At 51.0% G+C, this 21,756-nt stretch overlaps 3 protein-coding genes across 5 annotated transcripts; 1 reads left to right on the top strand and 2 right to left on the bottom strand.

Annotated features, from left to right (window-relative positions):
- Window positions 1-2,242: 2,242 nt before the first annotated feature.
- LOC126534471 (peptidoglycan-recognition protein SD-like) lies at window positions 2,243-14,958 on the top strand. Of its 2 annotated transcripts, none has more exons than XM_050181744.3 (4): window positions 2,243-2,348; window positions 11,072-11,323; window positions 13,495-13,700; window positions 14,736-14,958. In XM_050181744.3, exons 1-4 carry the CDS (start codon window positions 2,243-2,245, stop codon window positions 14,904-14,906), a joined length of 735 nt encoding a protein of 244 aa, XP_050037701.2. In that variant the 3' UTR covers window positions 14,907-14,958. The 2 variants fall into 2 exon arrangements, with proteins under 2 accessions (XP_050037701.2, XP_054928193.1); XM_055072218.2 differs by lacking the exon at window positions 2,243-2,348 and adding an exon at window positions 7,231-7,631.
- Window positions 4,836-8,183, bottom strand: LOC129385556 (alpha-(1,3)-fucosyltransferase 7-like). 2 transcript variants are annotated; one of them, XM_055072215.2, is made up of 2 exons: window positions 7,961-8,183; window positions 4,836-6,804 (listed from the first exon to the last, which is right to left on the bottom strand). In XM_055072215.2, exon 2 carries the CDS (start codon window positions 6,744-6,746, stop codon window positions 5,331-5,333), a length of 1,416 nt encoding a protein of 471 aa, XP_054928190.1. In that variant the 5' UTR covers window positions 6,747-6,804; window positions 7,961-8,183; the 3' UTR covers window positions 4,836-5,330. The 2 variants fall into 2 exon arrangements, with proteins under 2 accessions (XP_054928190.1, XP_054928189.1); XM_055072214.2 differs by having other exon boundaries at window positions 4,836-6,807.
- A 3,175-nt stretch (window positions 14,959-18,133) lies between the features above and the next one.
- LOC129385519 (cullin-3-like) lies at window positions 18,134-20,416 on the bottom strand. The gene has a single exon (XM_055072149.1). It carries the CDS (start codon window positions 20,414-20,416, stop codon window positions 18,134-18,136), a length of 2,283 nt encoding a protein of 760 aa, XP_054928124.1.
- Between the last annotated feature and the right edge of the window lie 1,340 nt (window positions 20,417-21,756).

Raw genomic sequence — 21,756 nt, forward strand, 5'->3', positions numbered from 1 at the left:
GGGGTGCTGTTGTGCCATTACCACAAGCCCGGATTCCGAATCTGCAAGATGCAGAATTTATCCTGCGAGCGCCCTTTGGACAAACCCGGGGCTGCGCCCAAAGGCACAGCGCCCTAATTCTCCCTTGACAAGTCAAGATGCTGAGCCGTCAGGCAGTGGTGTCCTCCGGAGAAGCATCGGCGGGCATTAAGTTCAAACGTGTCGCCAAGTGCCAGACAGCCCGGCGCCGTACCTCCCCTTGCCTGGAGGTCACCGCGCCCGCCAACTTTGAACGGGGTGGCCAGCGCGGTCGCTGGTTGGACCTCTCGGACGACCGTCGAGTGCTCACTTTGTATTGGGCCGTTTGAGTGACAATGGTTTCTGGGGGCTTATAAGCCGCGGCGCGCCGCCTGGAAAACCGGATCCGCCGACCCACCGGGAGCAGAGTGCCGCTCTCGACTGGAGTGAGATGTGTCACGCGTTTTCGCCGGACGTCGCCGTGCGGGAACAGTCGCGTGTGCTGTGAGCTCTCGGCCCCAGTGCCGATCCCTTCATGTCCTGTATAATGACCTGTATATAGTGTATAAAGTCCCTTTTGTTATTCTCACCGACGCCTGACTCGGAGTCTTCGCTACCAACGCTCTGTCACGAAACGGGTGACGAGCGCTACGGGACCACCTCAAAGTCGTAATAGTGGTGCAGCGGTGCAAAGTCGTAACATTGGATATAGGAGTTACCGGGAATACGCTTTTTTCTTGATAAGGATGGTTCACAAGCAGTATTCCGAAACGCATGCACCAAATCGGACGGCCGGGCGTACGGTGTGATATGCATGCGCAGCGATGTCTCAACGACGAAGGCAAATGTAGCACGCTCAATCGTCGAGAAAATATAATGCTGACGACAGGTGAACGCACACAACATTACGACACGCACCTACGAAGCAACATTTAGGGATTCCGTGCCTCCCGTGTCACACTGGGACATAACAATCAGATTGATTGGCCGAGAACGGACAAACCTACAGGGTGCACACACCGAGTGGTTAAATCAAAAAAAGTAATGTAAATCAAAGAATCTGTTAAACATATTTCGCCATTCTATAAATTATGGGGGTTTTAAGCGCCAAAACCACTTTCTGATTATGAGGCACGCCGTAGTGGAGGACTCCGCAAATTTCGACCACCTGGGGTTCTTTAACGTGCGCCTAAATCTAAGTACACGGGTGTTCTAGCACTTCGCCCCCATCGAAATGCGGCCGCCGTGGCCGGGATTCGATCCCGCGACCTCGTGCTCAGCAGCCCAGCACCTTAGCCACTGAGCAACCACGGCGGGTTCATTCTATAAACGGATCGATGCGCTTCAGAGATGTCAGAGAGATGGCATTACATCTTCGTGTTTTAAGTGGGAATCGTACGTTGTGGGACACGCCCATTCTATAAGATTGGCCGAGAACGGCCTCGCACCCAGCGGCGGCACATAATGATTCGTTAAATGAAAGAGTGCAGAGTAAGTAACAGAATCCGTGAAGTACAATTCACCATTCCACTAACGGATCGGTGAATATAGAGGTGTGCATGCTAGCCAACGTTACCTGTTTAGATTTTATGTAGTTCTGTATCGTGTGTGTGTATGTGTGCGTGCATGCGTATGTATGGGGAGGGGGGGCTTCTTAAAATTATTTTCCTCTTTCTCACCTATCGCATCCCCTTGCCCATCCCCTGGTAGAGGGTAGTCAACAGGAGATAATCTCTGGTTGACATCCGTATTTCCTTTGCCTTTCTCTCTCTCTCAGATTTCATGTAAAAGAAGTTTTTTTTTTTTACGCAGAACAAAGGTGGGCATACTTGGTCAGCGCACAAGTGTTGTAAAAGCTACTTCGAGGGTACATTCGTGTGACGTTTGTGTATATATGCATTCACAAATATGTATGCGCCGAGATAACGACCGACCCAACAGCACCAAGCAGCCACGACAAATTCGGGAAAAGCAGGCAAAGAAAGCTTCGCTGTAAAGAGGTGAACAATGGCGCAGAGAGAAGACAAGGGCAGAGGCTAAAAAGACTGAACAGGTAAATATAGCCTGTCGAGTGCAGTTGCTTTCATGCCAGTGCGATCGCGCATTGTTATCAGCGCAACGGGGACCGATCCATCACACCGCGAGAAACTGTTCGTGCGTACATACATATACATATAGCTACGATTTTTCGAGCTCAATTTCCACAAAGCATACATGGCCTCGTGTAATCGGGAAGACACGGGCGATGACTATACAGATGCGCGAAGCTTGCCAGTTTAACACGATTCGACGTCGTCTCCCTGTCGCGGTCATAGTCACCGCGGCTGTGCTTTGGATGACTGCCACTCCAGGTGAGAGCAGGCTAAATATGACGACGAGGTATTATAGTCAGCTAACACCTGGCATGGATGTGCGAAGCGAGCGCGAGACGTTACCGCGCAGTCAGAAAAGTGTAGGTGGGAGGTATATAGACACGGCTAAGCGGACGCCTACTGCAAGTAGTATGCGTTAAAGGTTTGCATGCGATTTTGTTCTGTACAGTAATAAGCTTTTGCATTGTTTGCCGGCGCGGCTACTCAGAGTGGATATGACGTTTCGCGCTAATGAGCTAGAGGCCGTGGTTTCGATGCCAGGCCGCGGTGGCTGCATTTCCATAACAGGCGAAATATGCAAAATCACTCGTATACATAGATTTAGGTGCGCCTAAATAACCCAAGGTGGTCAAAATTGTTGCGCAGTCCTTTACATACTATGCGGCGCTGCCTCATAGTCACACCGCAATTTTAATACTTTTTAGAGGGACACTAAAGAGAAACACCAAATCAGTTTGTGCTGATAATCTGTTCTTTGAAAAAGTCAATTTTCATTACTCTCGGGATAATAGGTTGATGTTCTGAACAGAGAGAGAAAAAAAAAAAAAAAAGAAAGTCAGAATGATATTTCTTCAAATTTCGCGCCGGAATCTCAGCTCCGGTATACGTCGGTGTGACGTCATGGATTTCAAAGGTTACTTTTATTCATGTTTGGACCGCGTCGGGTTCAATAAGCGCTATCGAAACTTCCCATGTTCAGTCCTCGGCTCCTTCAGAACACGAAGTACAGCCCATTTCTTATCGCTAACGAATTAACTAGGCTCTAGCGGATGCCGTCGAAATTGATGACGTCACAGTGGGCTGCTGCGGGAAACTGAAGGTGGCGTCGCCACCTGTTCTTTTTGCTTTTGCGTTTTTTACTGGCTTAACCATACATTTTCTCACGGTAAGAGGGGTGGTTCTGACACTGTAGAAGGGTAATATGCTAAAACGGGTGAAATAATTCTTTCTCTTCAGTGTCCCTTTGATGCGTTAGCAATACGAGTGCCACAGCGTGAAAAAAGAAAGTGTATGCGAAATGTGGGAAGCCGGTCACGCGTCACAGGCAGGACGTGTGTCAAGTGAGGCTCCTGGACAACACTTCTCAATGTGGCGAAGGCGGATCCCCTATAGATAATTGATTTTGCCCCTCAAAGAAGGGGGCCACGTAATTCCTAATAACGCCTTTTGTTCGCGCTTGCCGCTAGGTCACCGCTGAATGTTTTAGCACTGGACCACGTACCGCTCTTAAAGGTCCACTTAGACGCTCGAATCCACCAGAGCCATCCAGAGAGCTGCTTAGCGCACTGTTGTATAGTTCTTGTACCATAGTTATCAGCGAATGCACTCCGCTATAGTCGCGCTCAAGAGTCGTCTGCTACAGTTTATACTACGAGATCATCGAGTGAATGCGCACGATGACCACATGTTTGCGTCCCTCCCTGATGCCATGTGGGCAGCAGACGACGCGCGAGCCGGGAGTATACCTCCGCTGGGCCTCCAAACTACGACAGTGCATAGTGGAACACTCAGCGTGTTAAAAAAATTAAAGAACAATACGGGCCATAGAAGACGACTAAAGCGTTTTTGTCGTCTTTCTATCCGTATTTGACCCTGTCGCGCTCAGCGCTACGGTCACGACGAATATCAAGTTGCCCAACTCGCCCTTCTGCTACGGCAGTGCATGCACTCGCTAGAACATTTACTATCGGCCCGCGCCATGACGTTTACGAAACCATCTACGTCCCACCGTTTCGGTGTAGACGTGCATGGAGGGGCTGTGGTGTTCACTGGCTTAAACATCGCGACTGCAGAACGTTAAAGAAGCATATTTAACAGGGATAAGCGGGCTAGTTGGTGGTCGTTAATGGAATGCATCATGTAACCGCACTGAAAAACAAGGGACAAGGAAGTTCCGCGCCTGTCTTGTGTGTTCCTTCCTTGTCCCTTGTTTTTCAGTGCGGTTACATGATGCATTCCATGAACGTTAAAGACATTGTAGGTGGTCAAAATTTAAACCGGAGCGCCTATAACGAGGTGCACCCAGCTTCGGGACGTCTAAAACCTTCCCTTCACATTTTTTTTATTTCACCAAAGAAAAAGAAATTACGGTGTTTCCCGTGCCAAAACCACTTTGATTATGATGCAAACCGCAGTGGAGGACTCCCGAAATTTCGACCACCGGGGGTTCTGTAACGTGCACCTAAACCTAAGTAAACGGGTGTTTTCGCATTTCGCCCCTGTCGAAATGTGGCCGCCGCGTGGCCGGGATTCGATACCGCGATCTCGTGCTCAGCAGCCCAACGCCATAGCCACTGAGCAACCACGGCGGGTATGTCGACAAAGCGCAATGTTGTCCGCGAACAATCATCCAGTCTAAGCCGATCGTTTCGCTTTACTGACATTTTCAGCATGTAATGCTACTTCGTTACTACACCGAAAGAGAACTATATATTGCCGAGAAAGGAAGAGAAGTCACTTCACGCATGACCGCAGATAACTCCGGAACGTTTATTCAGCCTCTGTAGTGGTATTCGTTTACAGTGAAAGGAGCATTTTGTGTCGTAAAATATGAAGAAAGAAAGTGCAGTCGCCAGTAAACGAAAGAAAGGTAGTCGAACAAAAAAGAAAAGGGGACGCTAAATTGCACGAAAAAATGTGGTTGATGGAGGCGTGGCTTGAACGTGTTGATTAGTAGCGGGCGTCGCTCGCTACATGACGAGCAAAGAAAAAGCCAGCAATGTCCCCAGCCAGCCATTTCTTGTCTCACGGCGCACGCAGCTAGCACTCTATGGCTTTAACATTGGCACGTCGCTGGAGCTTAATTCACTGTAGCTGACTGCGCTACGTCTGTGCATATATGTACAGTGTATAAAGAGGTGCGAGCACGTATACTAACAGGCGAACACGACACGCTCAATGCAGAAAGGCCGAGCGCTACAAAGCTACGAAGTTTTGTTGGTTTAGTACGCCAATGGCACCTTAGGGCCGATAGAGATACGCATTTTCGGAGCCGTAAAAGGCCCAGTCTAAGCCACGCGGACGCCGATTGCGATCTCTGGGGGCATCCTCACTGCGTTCAATCCACGGGTGGCGAAAGATGGGTGGACGTTGCCCGTTAAAGGACTTGTCGTTGAGAGCGAGGCAGAGCGGGCAGAGGTCGTCCGAGGAAATCACGGAGCAGGATTCCTTCCAGGCGAAGTACCGCTCGTACTCGACGCGATTGGTCGCCAGGAAGCGCAGAAACGCGGCCAACGTGCCCAGCAGCTCGAACTTGCCCGAGGACACCACGGAGAGCCGCGGGACCTCGATCGTCGCCAGGGGCGACGCCAGCACGATCGGAACGAGGTCGTGCTCGAACGCGTCGTAGATCAGCTCGTACGGGCTGTGGAAGCAGTCGGGTTCCATCGTGACGATGACGAAGCGATAGTTGGCGGCGATCTGTCGCAGGCACTCCCGCCGGGACCCGCAGCTCGAACGTCCGCAATCGGGCACGAGGTCGACGCTCACGAATTCGCGTTCCAAGTCCGCTCCACCGAGACCGACGACGCCGATCTCCCGCCACATGTCCCACTCACGCTGGCCGACGATCCAGGCAGCGTCCTTACGCGCTCCAGCGGAGCGGCCGAGAGCTTCGCGGTTGCGCCGATTAGTGTCGGCCACCGTGGTCGCGCCTCCGGGCAAGACGTCGCCGCAGCGCCAGGACTTGTAAGGCGTCACGACGTCGGCACGTTGCCAGCGACCCATGGTCCAGTCGAACTTCGCGCCGATCTCCGGGTGATAGTGGCCGCGAGCTTCGACGGCCCGCGATTCGTGGAGCGACGACCCACCCACGGGAGAGACGTGGCTCTGCGTCCAGAGGACCCACGTCTGGAAGTCGACGCGATGACTCGGCACGTCTGCGGCACTGAGCCGCTCCGCCTCGAACACGACGGCGTCGCTCCATACGAGACGGGCGCGATTGTCCGTGATCTCGCACGATACCGAGCGTTCGTCGCCCGCAGGACTACTGGACGGGCATGAGGTCACGTTGGACCACCACGACGACGGCCGACTCTCCACGACGTCAGCGGCGTTGGAGTGCGGCCCCGTGGCGCGGTTCCAGAGCAAGATGCGCGGCATCCCGTTGTCGTGCTTCCGTTGTCGCCAGAAGGTCCAGGGCGGCGACCGCAACGCCAGCGGCAGCTTTGGCGAACTACGCTGATGGGCGAATTCCGATACGGCCGCGACTGCGAAAGCCGCACAGAAACCGACGAGAAACAAAAGCTTCTTGTCCAACGGTGAGAGGTCACGCCGAGGCGATCGATGGTGCTCGTTCGTGTAAAGCGACGTGAACCATTGCCACGGGAAGCGGCCGGATCCGTCGTCGTCTTCGGGGCTAGGTTGTCCAGGATGCATGCCTGTCGCGCCAGAGGTGTGGTGACGGTATGCAGCGTGGATTGCGTCTGGCCTGACGCTGCTGTAACGAAAGCAGACGACAAGAAAATATTTTTTTTATCAACCTCACACAAACGCGTAAAAGAGCGACAACCAAGTGACTTTGTACTGCGTACAGAGGAAATAAGGCGCGTGAAAGAGCGAAGGCTCGCGCTATTACAAGGTGGCCAATGCTGTTTGAGGGCTCATTCGATTCGTGGCGGGGAGCATTGCTATGTGCTATCAGCTAGCCTTCACAAATGCAAACGAACGGATTTAATGCAGTGCAATGACAAACGGGAAGAAATAACCATCGCACCCCCCCCCCCCCCCCCAAAAAAAAAAGAGAAAGGACATGCATGGATGATTGTTGAAGTGAAGCGACAGTAGCTTCGTGGTGTAGACCCGATCGGATGTGCTAGTGGGGCCCACCTTATTGATTAGCTATAATGAGCAATGCTTCGAGGAATGCGAGTGCTAGCTGTGACGTTTGACTGACTCTAGGCTATAAGATCGGCATTAGAAAACCACGTTAAAGCCCTCGGGTGGAAGCGCGTCGCACACAGGATCGACAGGTGGCCAAATTACAGCTTTTGATTACAAGCTGTCGCCGGGTTCGGCCCAGCATACTCGGCCACGCAGACAGTGTCCAGGAAAAGCGAAGGGCCAACGAAGGCACCACTTTAAGGACAGACACGTCACCAGACGCAGAAAATCTGTATTGTTAGCATAGGTTATTGTTACCGTATAGCGCCCATGACGTACGTGTGTGTTGTCCTTCGCGGTTGTATCTTCGAGCTGCTTTGACCATATGTTCTTAAGCAACCATCGACTGGCCCAATGAGTCCACCCGAAGGACACGTCGCAGTAAGTTATCAATTCTTGTGCCTGAATACAAAGGAGTGAACTTAAGCTCGCTTTTATTTCAGGTAAGATTGTCTTTTTGTTCGAGTGAAAAAGTTGCACGAACTGGTGCGCGCATTCACTTGCAAGCGTATACACAGTGCCATTACGTCAAGTTCGCGACGCCCACATTCAACCGAAGAACACTATTTAGACGAAAGAAGCAGAAGAAAAAACAAAGAAATAAGCTCCGACGTTTGCCCTCGAGCTAAAGTAGAGCCTTGTTCTATATTTTAGCCTTACGTCTTAGAGCACACTAAAAGGGGGCTTGAAATGTGACGGCAATAACTTACGTCCTTCTTCGCCGGAGTCGCGATAATGCTGTAGGAATGCGGCAGCGTCCTCTCGGCCGCAGAGAGTTGCGAAAACTGCCAGTGACTGTTTCGTGAAGGGAAGCGCCAGTCTTAACACATTTGTGACGAAAGCAGGAGTTATCGGGTAATCTGCAGAGTGCATGTCGCAAATACGAAGCGCGGCCGTTGATACGAAATCAGAGCTGCGTTTGATGAGGTCCGCATTTGCTCATGTTGTACTGATCGCTTTGTCAGTGCTCATGGGGCAAAAAAGGGCTGACCAAGAGGCGGTATAGGGCAGTTTGAGAGTGCGATAACCTGGTGGAAGGAGCAAATCGAATGAAGGCGGTGGCACCACAGGCAGCAAAATACGTCATATGGATGCAACCGTTTCCTGTCACTGGTCTGTGACAGGAAACAATTGCGTCCATATGGATCAGTACACAGTATGGCGTGGTGTTGTGTTGTGTGGTGCGGTGGGGTGGGCCGTTTCGAACGTGCACTACATTCATTTTAAGATTGTGGCTAGCATCACCTCCAACCAATCTGCTTTGCCGGTAGCCATTTCATGCCTGCATCTACTCTCGATATAACGGTATAACCAGCAATTTTTTTTCATTCTCTCTTTATTTATGTTGACCTAGCTCACGGCTCCATGCTCTGTTGCATGGCTATTATGGTGTTACTTCTTTTAAGCAGCTAAAAGATACGCGGGATGTAAAGCAGCTTTCTTTGCTAAATTTAAGCGCACGAAATTTACGACATAACCAACAATCTGTTAGCCTGTTTTGAATACAATTGATCCCCAATCGGCATCTTAACATCCAGAGACCTGGTTTTCTGATGATTGCCCTGATGCGCATTTCCCTGGGTATAATCGTAATACGATATGGCGAAGAAGCGGAAGGGGAGGTGGTCTGGTTATTTGTACGAAAGACCAACTGTACTACGAAACCACGATCGCAATACCCAAAAATTTATCCTCACTATAAACGTCTAACGATTAAATGCATGGGCACGATTATTATCCGTATGTGCAAAACTCCTTCTGGTTCCGTTGCCATGCTCTTAAATTGCCTTGAAACTGTTCTCGAGTGCTGTTGTCAGTCTATGGCTACCTGCCATCCTTCGTGGTGGCTTGAATATTGACGTATTATCAACAATTAACGGCTTCTCGGCCTTTGTGCTAAAATCAAAGCGCAGTGGTAGAATCAACAACTGCTAGCAAGCAAAATGTGACGATATTTTCTTTTCCTATGGACATTAAAATGTAATTAACACGCCGATGTGAATTACAGATGCCTCTGAAGCCCTGCTAGAGTTGTCATTTACAAACTATATAAACTATGCACGTGAATGCGATGCAGAGGTACTGATAGCACATTACAGCGAAGCTGTATATGGCTGGCCGATTTGTCCGTCTGTCGCCTGTTCACCGAAAACTCCTCCGGCGCAACCCCGTGCGCATGCGCGCAAATAAAGAAAAGAGAGAGAGGCGCTCGATTGGCTGCGCCAATAGTAACGGCGTTGCTCTCCGTGGCGGTCGAGCGCGCGCGCAGCAGTTTCTATTCGGCTCCGAAATGGGTAGGCCACGCGTCATACGCACTCCTGAGGAGCAGGTAGCTTTCAATAATCAACGCCGCGAGCAGAACCGGGAACGAGGTCGTCTACGCCGGGCCGAAGATGCAGCCCGGGCACAAGAACAGGCTCGTGCCAGCGAGCACAGACAAAAAATGCGTACCGATGATCTGGCAGCCTACCAAGCTGTCGGGATTAACTCAGTGATAAACCCCGGAGCCGAACGTTTCAGCTCCGCTGCATAACGATCTGTACGGAGTGTGCCTGGGCGGGGGTACTAATGCGACAGCGTTAAGGAGCTCGTGTCGCAGAAAAGCCGGTGTCGGCGGCGTTGGCCGTGAGCGAGAAATCCAGGAAGGCAATTCATAAATAAAAGCAACTTGCAAGATGGGCTGGGTGGGAATCGAACCATGGTCTCCGGAGTGTGAGACGGAGACGTACCACTCAGCCACGAGTTCGATGGTTCAAATCATGACAAAAGCGCCTCTAGTGAATGCGGTGTTGCCTTAGAAACGTGTCGTAGAAAGTTATACTGCGGTGTATATTGGTAATTATGAGCATGTAAATTACAGACGCAGTTAAACGAGTAGCGAAATACGTTTCCGCTACATTTCTGCGGCGCTTGGCGCACACGCAGAGCCACCTTGCGGCAAACACAGAAGACCCCCTCCTCGCAATATAAGGCGCTGCCCCGACAGGTGGCGCGCCACTCGCCCGCGTATCCTCTTCGTCTCATTTGAGCGCATTGGGGCCGTGCGGGGACTGGTGCGAGGATGACCCAAAACTCTTGCGTTTAATAAGTTTTCTCGCTCTCTCCCCTTCCAACTTCCAGCGTGCGTCACTCGAACCCTCGCGTTTAGGCGACGCGGTTCCTCTTACCGCTCACAGCGCAAAACCTAGGTGCAGCGTCCGATGCGGGACGCCTCTAACGTGACCGCTGCGCCGTAGCGCGTCTGGTGGGAAAGCGTCCCCTGCGATGTGTGCCGTGCTGCTGGCGAGGAGTCATGCGTCTGCGTGGTGCTCCTGGAACAAATAATCAGAAAAAAGTTGTGCTGTGGACTTAGAAGTGTTGTATATGAAAACTATGTCTTTGGGTGACTCAAGAGCATGCCGAGCGAATAAGTGGGCGGTGCGAACGGGGTGCGATAACGCTATCGCGTTCCACTCTTGAAGGCGAAGCTTAAGCATCCTCCAATTTTAGTTTTTAAGTGAGCACTTGCTTTCTTTTTTTCATTAACGTCATGCTTGACCAGACAGCCAATGTACACAGAATACATCCGTCATGTGCGGAATGACATCTATGGGAAAAAAATTGAGGTTTTTAAATGTTTAGTAATCGCGCCCAGTACACCCGGCTCGCCTGGTCATTAAAGTCGGGGCTGGTCAGCCGGGCCTCCCACAACTCGACGTTTGATTCCTTGATGGACTGTACAGCGCTGCCGTCGCATATTCCCATAACATATGAATACAGATCAACTTATTTTTCGGTTTAGTTTACCTTTCCATGCCGCAACATAATTTTGTAACTTGCAGGTCTTGCCGACGGGTGGTGGTGGCAACACTGTCTTCCGGTTCGGAGGATCCGCGTGATGCTAGCCTGTTCGGGCATCGAGTTCGTGTCCCGCACAGCCTGGGGCGGCCGACCGCCAAAAGGCTGGGAGAAGCTCAAGGTTCAACCCGTGCCGCGCCTCTTCGTGCACCACACCAAAGGTCCGGAATGCTTCGACTACCGGAGCTGTTCGGAGAGGATGCGTCACTGGCAGAACTTCCACATGGACACTAGAGGTATATGTATAAGGCGACGTGAGCGGGAGCTGAGAGAGACATGGCCACGAGACAGACCGGTTTCGCGAGCCTCATATTACACCGCTGCCGTAGTGGAAACTGTCGAGGGTAGTCGAAACCCGTTTAATATGGTTTTCTTTGTGCCCCCTTAAAGGCCAAATGCAAGGAAATATAACTTTGCCTAAACTTTTCCTAAATGAGGAGCATATGTCACTAAAGCAATATTGGCAAAGCCAGAGGGCTGGCAATTGCAAATCAATTGCAATTGCAACAATTGCAATTGTTAGCAGCCTTTAAACAGCACGTTGACCCGTGCACCTGGCAGTTGTCGCTATGACGTAAGTTCCGGCACACCGCCTCCGAGATATTTCTACGCGACGCAATTGGGCGGCCGTGGGTGCCGCCTTATATCAGAGATGACGCCGAGCAACCGCGCCCTCTAGGTCATGCGTCACTTCCGGCGAGCGGTAATGGCGTTTTTTTTTCGGTTTCGGTATAAAGAAGTGGCTATTGTTGCGAGCTTTTTGGGGCGCTTACGCTTGTTATTGAAACGTAGAATTTTGCACGAAGGTTCTTGTATATCTATACAATGCTAAACTGGACTTTTTGCGTGGTCCAAAAAATTTGTTGCAGTTGACCTTTAAGGTTGCTCGAATAAACGCTTGCCGGTGGCACAGACAAGGGCAGCAGCGACAGAGGCATTCACATCCCACCCCACCTGTAAGATTTACAGCTCTGTATACTCCTGTTTGCCAAAACTCGAACCTTGTTATAACAAAATAATGGATATGGCGAAGTAAATGAATTTCCTCTTGAAATTCCCACAGAGGTCCATGCATTTAAAACCTCATTTTAACAAGGTGAAATTGCCTTACTAATGGATATAACGAGCCATAGATTCATCTCCGAAACCTTAAAAAAAAAAAAAAAAACCGACCATTGAGCGCCGTGTGCATCGTTTTGCGCGGCATTCGGCACTCGTTGACCACGGCAGTTCAACACGTTAACGCGCCCCCACGTTGAATACGTATTCGAGCAACACTGGTGTTACACTCTGCTGCGCATATCTGCGCATCTGCGCACAAGCAGCAGTTCACTATGGCACTTCTCCACTGACCTCTCTCTCTCTCTCTCTCTTGCGTTCCTGGCTGCACGGTTACGCACGGCGGTGAGAAATATTAGTGGATTGACTTCGGCGTGGAGCGCCGGGCCGGCAGACACGGCTAAGCACGGCCTCCGAGATCTGCCTGGCGCAATCTCGGGGGTCACGCGCAAGCCTGCGCGAGTCGCGCCATGCTGCGCGGCTACGCGCGGCGGTGTGAACGATTAGTGCATTCACTGCTCTCCCTGCGGCACGCCGCACAGGCAGCGGTAGCTGGGCCTCGCCTCAGAGACCTCTCCGACGCAGTCTCGGAGGTCACCGTCCAGACCGTGCATTCACTTCTCGCTCTCCATATGGCGCGCCGCGCGGGCTGGCAGTGGCCTCCGAGATCGAGTTGGCATCGGTGTGATCTCGGAGGCCACGAGCCAGGCGAGCCAAGCCGTTGCGGCGAGGTTCGCCTACCTCGTCGATCACACAGTGGATCACTGTGTTGTGTGCCACATGCTGCTCGACCATGACTAGTCAAGTGTAAAGCAGCGGCTAAAAACCATCACAATGGAAGTGATGGCATCTATCTAAAGACTATCGCCTCAGCTGCCAAGTCGCGTGTTGCACACGCCGAGGATTCCTTTGTTTCTTTACTTAAGTTTCAGCGCATGCGTGGCCATGTAGCGTTTCCGCAGGCCCCAAAGCCGTCTTCTTATTTCTGTGTTTACAACTGTGCGCCCCATAGGGGGGGGGGGGGGGGTGTATAATGCAGTAAATGGCAAAAGTGGATTTAACGAAGTAACCGATATAACGCAGTACGTTCGGTTCCCCTTTCAACTTCGTTATAAGGAGGTTCGAGTTTATATCCTCACTTTCGGACTATTGCTGCGTGTCCGCGGCATCATTTGATACATGTTTCATGTGGTTGCGACATCTAGAAGTCACCTAACGGACCGTTCTTTTTCTCTGGAAACAGTTGCAAGATAGCCAGATCCCAGATACGCCAATCCTATGTGCAGTCGGCTAAGAAGACCGTGTCTTCAAACACCAATCGCTGTACGTATTCCGCAACGTCTCGCAGACTGGTTCGACCTCGGCTACAGCTTCCTCATTGGTGGCGACGGAAGGGTGTACGTGGCACGGGGTTGGGATGCAAGCGGCGCCCACACCAAAGGAAACAACGAAGACGCGCTCGCCGTGTCCTTCATCGGCGACTTCTCGCGCCACCTGCCGACACCACGGGCGATCGGGGCGCTCACTAGGCTCCTGCAATGCGGCGTCGCTCTGGTAAGGAAAAAAAGACATGCTACTCCACAAGATTACGGGACATATAGAGTTAGATTAGAGAGTTCCAGCCTGCCCCTAGAACTTATTATTGTTCGAAATATGGAATGCTGGATCCAAGGACATACGATGGATCGATGGATGAACGGATATGGCGACCAGGTCCTTGGTGAGCAGGCCAGAAAGCTTGTTATTTTTCCTTTTATTACGCTCTTATTATAGGCCCTAAAGCACCATTGGTCAACGAAAATTCTTTATTTGCCATAAAAGAGTTTGTAGAGTCCACAGAATGAAGGCATAGTTACAACGCGCCCGCCACACGGATTATCAGCTCCATCAAACAACTATAGCGGGAAAACAAGCTGTTCATCTCAGGCTCGCAGCTAAGAGCAGCGAGTCTCCTTGACGTTGGTACGCAACAATTGCCGGGAGCTTTTCGCACGTCATGGGAAACGTGAACGCGCAGTCATCTACTGCGTCGCAGTGGTTTCTGATCATCTAAACGAACGAATTGAGTCTGCTTGAGGGCGCTGCTATCCCATGCGCGTAGTCACGTGTTATTTTTCGCGTTTCGCGGGCATTCTGTCTGGCGAAAAAACATAAACGCGACGTGTACTATGCCAGAAGCGTCTCACTTGGATGTCTCTTACGATTCTTTACAACTCTCTAATTGACATCTTGACAATTGGAACAACAATTATAAGCTAGCTAGTTACTTTTAATGGAATATTGAATGTCGGCGTCTCACCATTACTGGCCGTTTCTCAACACGGCTTCGAACAACATTCCCCTTTTCTCATTCTCGTATAGAATGATCTGTCTTTCTTTAAAGCTTTGTGAGTGATAGCTGAGGCACCCTGTATGTGTCTGCGGACCTTTTGATCTCGATTTTGGATAAACAGTTGGTATACGGTGAGCGCTTGTACCATCTATGTGCGTGTTCTTCTTGTGGTCGTCTGTATGTCGCGCATTAATCTAGTTATCTGTGCACCAACTGGCCGAGCAACGTGCTCTTCGTAATCGCCTCGTTTGTCGCAGGGCAAGATCCGCGCAGACTACACCGTGCACGGTCACCGCGACGCCAACTGCAGGACATGTCCGGGCGACGCCCTGTACGCCTACATCTCTCGGTGGAGGCGCTTCGGCGGCAGAGTCAACAACTACATCTGCGAGACGCCTGGTCACACCGAACCGAGCGTGCCCCACTGAGCCGACCCCGACGAAAATATTGGTCTCATAATGAAAATACTTCACCAACAAATATGCCCTTTCTTTAAATAACTCAGTTTCAGTCAAACCAGTCCGATGGCCCCTTATGGCTATGCTATAGGCCTTTGGTTATGCTATATGGCTATGCTATGGCTATGCTACGCTATACTATGACTATGCCTACAATTTCACAATTGTAGCAAAATGGTTATGCTATAACTATGCTGTAGCTATGAGAGAGCGTTTATCCCCAGCAAAGGCAGAGGTAGCTGGTCTTTGCATACTCTGGCTCCGGCGTTAGGTATCCAATGTCGCCGGCGCTCTCCTCGCAGACCCAGCTCACTTCATTTTTCTTTCGTCGTTTCACAGAAAGCTACACATCTGTCTAGCTTTAACGCCTAAATTTTAGCAGCCAATGGCTGCACAGCTGCGACCGGGTAATCTTCGTGTGTGACGATCGACGCCGGACTTCAATAGCTTCAATGGCGAAGGCGTGGAGGCGGCTGCGCTAGCGGCGTTGCCTCGAAACGGAAACGGGCAGCAGACGACACATTCCGCGAGTCCTCGCTCTTTTGCTAGTCGCCTATTCAAGTCCATAGTTTCATGGTCATTTGCAAACAAGCAAAAAACGGCGGTGCAGGCCGAGTGCGTTAACATTTATTACAGAAAACGCGCTGTTATAATACGGAAGAGCAAATGGAACCGCTGAGTTCGTTAACAGTTATCACAGAAATTGCGCCGTTATAGTACGGAAGAGCAAATGCAGTAAACCCTGTTCCACGGTCGCCTAAGCGCGAAAGAACGGTGACCACGACAACTGTCTACAGTGAATTGGGCCGTACAGTCTCTTTTCACCACGCCACCATGGGCGCCGCCATATTTTATCACGTGGCGACTCGTCCATTGCTTGCCTCAGCCGATCTCCCCTGCCTCTGCGTACAATAGCAGCACGCCAGCCGTGGTGGCTTGGCGGCAACGGCGTTACGCTAGAGAGTGTTAATTGGTCCGTAAACTTCCTGCTGTTTGCCGTATACCGGGTTCATGGACACGGGTATGGCAGCAACAACGCTTGCAGCGGCATCTGGTGGCGCAATGTCTAACCAGAGAGCATATGCGAAACCGATAGAGCAGTGACCTAAATATTCTACTTCACTGCTGGTGTAAAGCGCTGGTAGCGACATAATCGTTAGCGTCTTTTGATTTTATGTCGACGATAACACTGACGCGACAGAATTTTTTTTCCATAGTGTATACTTGGACAAAATGACACAAGATGTCGCTAGCAGCTTTGCTACTGCCGTTAGCGGCTACGGCAACTCGGCAATCCGTAAACGTCAAGAAGTATGCGGGCAAACTAACCCTTTAAGCAAGAGGTCGCGGGATCAAATCCCGGCCGCGGCGGCCGCGTTAGGAAGGGGGCGAAATGCAACATCGCCCGTGCGCCTTGCGTTGGGTGCACATTGAAGATCCCCAGGTGGACAAAATTAATCCGGAGTCCAACAACACAGCATGTCTCTTAATCAATTGCGAGCTTGGCACGTAAAACCCCAGAATTAAAGTATTTTGTTAATCAAATGGCAGCGAACGACGCCGGTGCGGTGCTACAAGACGGTGTTTCGGCGTTTGTAGTCGACAGTTACTGCGCGAAGAGCAAGAGACTTTGTCCAAAGCTTCAGAAGACACGTAAATGTCACACATACATGCTTCCGTGCTCTTTACACCTTGCCCAAATGCTACGAAAACTGCAGTACGATGTGCGTACTAGAAGGCAGGTTTATATAGGCATCGTTTTTTGGGGCACGTATACATTATGCCGCCGTAATAAATCGGGATTACTGTTATTCGGTCACCGCCTTTTTTTAATATTTATTGCCAATGGCTTGTCAGTCATACATTGTCGCGTGTTTGATTCAAATTAAGCTTTTTTGGTGCGGTGTGGTTACGTTTATTTCTTTTCAACGCAATCGTGCCTGTGTCCATGGCACTTTGTGCCGCCGCCTCAGCTTAAAACATTCATGTCTTGACACTTTGTAGCAGCTCAAATAAAAGACGTAATATCGTTCGTCAAGAGATTACACTGTGGCTGGGGAAGAAACGTAGACTTTCGAACGTTCTTACGTATACCGCGTGTAAACCACTCACCGGTCGGCATACTTTTTAATGAGTGCACTAATATTTATACAATGCGTGACTGCGAGTCTCGGCGTGTTTCAGTGAATGTCGTTGAATGTTTGTGGAGAGCGGAAAAGCACTATTTACAAATGCGAGCTAGTGTCTAGACAAATTTGGGTGTTATCTGACATATTTGTTTCTTAACACGTTGCCTATGGTAAAAAAATAACCTCGAAATTGGGGCTGTTGCGCAAAGAAACAAGGACGAATAAAATGTGGCAGGACAGTAATAAAGTAAAGCAGGGTCAGCAGAAAGCCACTAACGAGTGGTACACCTTCTTCTTTTTTCGATACTTCTGCGTTGTGAACACGAGACAGTGAAAGCTGATCAGCTTTTAGTACAAAGAGCTATTGAATAATACTAAACTGTAGAATACCTTACAGCCTTCAAATTGAATAAAGGGTGTACATTATTTTACAGTGTTTAGTAGCCAATCTACTAACTATGAAGCAGCCTTACTCAAGCGTGTACGCGTAAAGCACATTTAGCAGACGAAAAACAATGTGTTGGATTTAGGGTCCTCAAACTACACACCTAGTGGGTTACGAGGGACTCGGTATAGTGCTGAGGCTCCGGAATCAATTTCGACCATCTGGTGTTTTTGAACGTGCACATAATCCTATGTACAGAAGCGTTTCTCTCACTTTCTTTTTGCATCAAACCGAAATCCTAACACCCCCGCGCTACCGGCAATCAAACTGCTGCGGAGCCAACGCGGCGTGTTTTGAGGCAACGAATGGCTACACGTGGAGCAAGCGCCCTCTGTTTTTACTGAGCGAACTAACAGGTGAAAGAAAGGTCTAGAGACAAAAGTTGACTGGCATGCAGGGCCTCTTGCAGATACACAGTTATCTCGGCACCGACTAGCAATGACTCAGTACCATCGGGTAGCGAGTTCAATTTTTCTTTGATGCGAAGGACTTTCTTGACAAGCCGTGATTCGGCGGACGAGGCGGGGATGGGTGTGGGGGTGGTGGGTTAAGTCACAGTTTGTGCATTCGTGGTCGGAGTTGTTTCTGGTGTGCTGCTACACATTATACCAACCGCCGCTTTTTCATGGTATATAGATGTACACTTCCGGGTCCTCGGTGGCCCTCTCTAAGTACTCTTTGCCTACGAGGTCGTTGACTACTTTCTTGAGCTCAGCGGCAGTGGGAGTAAACCTTGCTCGAAGCTGGCTTACGACCTCGGCCGCGAGGTCGTTGTGGGATAATTTTTTGCGCGCCTTCATTATCCTCACGACGGCCGCTTCCGTAGCATACTTTCGCTCTTGACCTAGGTTGGCCACTAGTGACTTATCGTACTCCGTATGAGCGCAGTCCTTTTCACAGGACGGAATTTTCACTTTCTGCCCACTAGGCGTGAAGGCGTCATTGACGGCGAAGACGTGGTCTTTCTCGACCACCGCCGTGTCGGGCGTCTTGATAAGCAGTCGTTCGGAGGCCTTGCCCGTGCACAGCGAACTCAGGGCGTGAACGAGGTCCTTTTCGGGGATCTCCGTCTCGGTCGCGATCTCCTCGCAGGACATCCTGTCGCGGTTGTTGAACAGCATCAGTAAGCACATCTGGTACGTGGACACCTGGATGGTGAAGGCTTGGGTCTCGTTGGACGGCGTGTCCGCTTGACGAGACGAAGATGCCTCGTCCTGCCACGGCCCACGGAACATGGCCTTCATTTCTGCCCAGCCGAGATGCGGCTGCAAGGTCAGTCGCCGGCCATCGTGCTTGGCCATGTAGAACAGTCGGAACATTTCGAACGCGCTGCGTGGGGCGGCTGGAATGTTTATTTGCCGCGTGGCCACAGGCAGGGCCCAGAAGCCCGTTCTGAGCACGCGCACGTCCAAGTCGACTCCATGCGAACACAGGTCGCAGGAAGATAATATCGCCTTGAACTGCTTCATCAGGGTACCGGAAATGAGCAGGTCCTTGAACATGGTTTCTATCTTGTAGGTGAACTGGGAACCGCAAATGCTTCCGAGCTTGTTGACCATAGTCTTCTCCGCGTCGGCAGCAACGCCATCGTCGAGCAGCAGCCGATTGGCCAGGCGCTCCCTGTAGTGGAGCTCGAAAAGGTCCTTCTCCTGCAAGAACCGAAATATGGCCACAACCTTGTCCAGCAACTGGTCAATCTTCTGCTTTGTCATGCACTTGATACGATTTCGCAACACGTCGTCCACAAACGTTGAGAGATGCTCAGCCGACGTGCGGGTCAGGTTGAGGATGTACTCGAAGTCGGTCTCCATCGTCTCTTTGACCAGGGGCTTGCCGTCGAAGCAGTGCTGCAGAAAGTAGTCAAACCGGTCTTTCAGCTCCATCACTTTCGGTACCAGGCTGATCGAGTCGCCGTGCTCACTCGCTATGGATCTTCCTAGGTCACGACAGTGCTTGCTCACGCAGTCCAGCAATGTCATGACTCCACCCTGCACGCGCTTTAGGACCAGGAACGTCCGCCTCAGGTCCTCTGTCTTCCGGTTCTCGAGCATATGGACAACGCCGGAGTCCTCCATCTCCACGATGGCCTTCATGTGCTTCCCGACGAGCTGCTCCAGCACGACTTGCACGACGGGCCCCGCGGTGGACTCGTCCAGGCACTGCCTCGCCCGTTCCGACTCTTCGTCGACGTGTTGCTCCACTCTGGCGATGTAGTCGAGGGCGTCATTCATCTCGACGTAAGTTTGGCCCCGCAAAGCGTAGAATTTCGCCGTCTCAGCGAGGAACGGCCTCTCAAAGTCTTCCTGGTAGACCGAGCTCGATTTGAGTCCCAAACTTGCGAGCATCCCGCACACCTCCTTCATCAAAGTCCGGTCGACTCGCGTCCCTTCGCGCTCGGCCTTCACGAGGCCGAGCAGGGTTTCACGGAGGCGGCCCCGCACGTCGGTTCGCCGTACCACCTCGTCGCGGAACAGCGACATAAACAGTTTGGGCACACTGTCAACGTTGTTCCGAGGCACGAACACGTTGTCCATGTACACCACGATTGCGCCGATCAGCGTCGCGCTCCTCTGGTGGTTCCTCCAGGCCTGAATCAGTGCCTGCAAGAAGTCGTCGTCGCGAGCTTTAGCCAAGACGAAGGGACGAACTTTGTTGGCCAGATGCTCCGTCACAACATCGCGCACTCCGCGGTAGAGACGCGCTCCCCTGTTGCGCACCACCATGGTGTACGCGGCGTAGTACAGTTCGCCGAAGTGCTTCCCGGTCGTTCGCGTCTCCTGCGCCTCGTTGAATGCCCTCCGCAGTTCTAGCCAGAGGTCTTCGGTGGTGCGCCGGGTGCCCGCCCGCTGCGCGATTCTCTTGATCCGCACTACCTCGGCACTATCTTCGGCGGAGAGCCCGGCCATGGCATTCGGTTGTTCTTTTCTCGATCCACTTGCTTGCTTTTGTTTTTGTTGTTGTCGTCCCGAATGATTGTGGCCCATACCCACAATGGGAGATTGGCCATGAACCATGCGGTTAAGAGAAACGGATAAAAAGAGGGGAATTGCCCAATTGGAAACTGCCAATTATAGAGATTCTAGTGTGCGCGAAGAAGTAGAAAAAGAAATGTCGACACCGAGCTCGGAACTTCAAAATTCAGAATCTGTTTAGCAGGGCAACTGATTGGGTTTTGTGAGACAAAAATTAAACCACCAAACAACCATTTTTGATGCTGAAACCAGAAATAGAGGCTCCAAAGGACAGAATTACAGGTACGGACAAATCTACGCCAACACTGCGTAGCTGAACTTGTGGTAATATTTGCCTTTTTACAGAGAAATGCCTACAGTACAAAAATAACTGATCTATTGTCTCTCGCGATCGGTACAGAATGAGAACAGTGGTGAGGAAAGTAGTCCAGACCTGAGCAGATAGGAATTTAGCGTCAGTATATGCGACAGCGTAGCCTGGACTGTAGGCTTTGAGCGTGGCAAATTGCTTGCCATATGTTTTACATCCTCCTCCTCTCGTCATCGTCACCCAACATGCGCCTCTTTCTTCCCTCTTTCTTTCCCGCTTCCCCTTCCCCCAACGCCGAGTGGCTGGCTATAGAGGCCGATCTCTCTGCATTTAGTATCATTAAACTTCTCTCTCTCTCTCTCTCGTGTTGGACACTTCCATCTTGTGTGTATGGCAAAATTCTCTGTGCCAGGGATATGAAAGATGTCAGAAGTCCATCGAATTAGTCAGTTCGGAATCCGACAATGCTTACACGGTGACGGGCCTATACACGTAGCCGCCTGACTATCTGCTCCAGAGCCGTAAAGATTAAGAGAGTGCACGTGCACGCAGCGCAAGAATAGAACAGAAAAGAAAAGGAACATAACCTGTAACAGTAGACACTTTAAATCCCATTTGCGAGATATTTATTTCATTTCATCCTAATTTATTTTTAAAAAATGCCGACAGTTCCTTCACCGCCCGATTCATGGCCGATCCGCCAGAGTGGGTTGCGCCCGTTCACCAGGGAACAAGAACACGCTTGCGCGCTCGACCTGGTCGCGGCCGCGGTATAGCTACCACTTCGCGTCGCCTCGTACATACGAAACCTGGCGGCCGTGACATAGTCAGACAAAGGGCAATATGGAAGAATCGGGCCGCCTATAGAAGCTGGCCTTGGCTGAAGAATCTGTAATTTAGTTTAAAGATAACCCTTCTGTGGCCGCGTGCTCAAACTAAACGGATGCTTCTCAAGTACCTATAG

The sequence above is a fragment of the Dermacentor andersoni genome, chromosome 7 (genome assembly GCF_023375885.2).
Source record: "Dermacentor andersoni chromosome 7, qqDerAnde1_hic_scaffold, whole genome shotgun sequence".
NCBI classification, from domain to species: Eukaryota; Metazoa; Arthropoda; class Arachnida; order Ixodida; family Ixodidae; genus Dermacentor; species Dermacentor andersoni.

What these genes read in the sequence shown, in the direction of transcription:
- LOC126534471 (XM_050181744.3), top strand. Translation starts at nt 2,243, where the DNA reads ATGACTATACAGATGCGCGAAGCTTGCCAGTTTAACACGATTCGACGT. An exon ending in TTGGATGACTGCCACTCCAG is followed by an intron (nt 2,349 to 11,071) that starts GTGAGAGCAGGC and finishes TGTAACTTGCAG; the next exon opens with GTCTTGCCGACGGGTGGTGG. An exon ending in TGCAATGCGGCGTCGCTCTG is followed by an intron (nt 13,701 to 14,735) that starts GTAAGGAAAAAA and finishes CGTTTGTCGCAG; the next exon opens with GGCAAGATCCGCGCAGACTA.
- LOC129385556 (XM_055072215.2), bottom strand. Translation starts at nt 6,746, where the DNA reads ATGCATCCTGGACAACCTAGCCCCGAAGACGACGACGGATCCGGCCGC.
- LOC129385519 (XM_055072149.1), bottom strand. Translation starts at nt 20,416, where the DNA reads ATGGCCGGGCTCTCCGCCGAAGATAGTGCCGAGGTAGTGCGGATCAAG.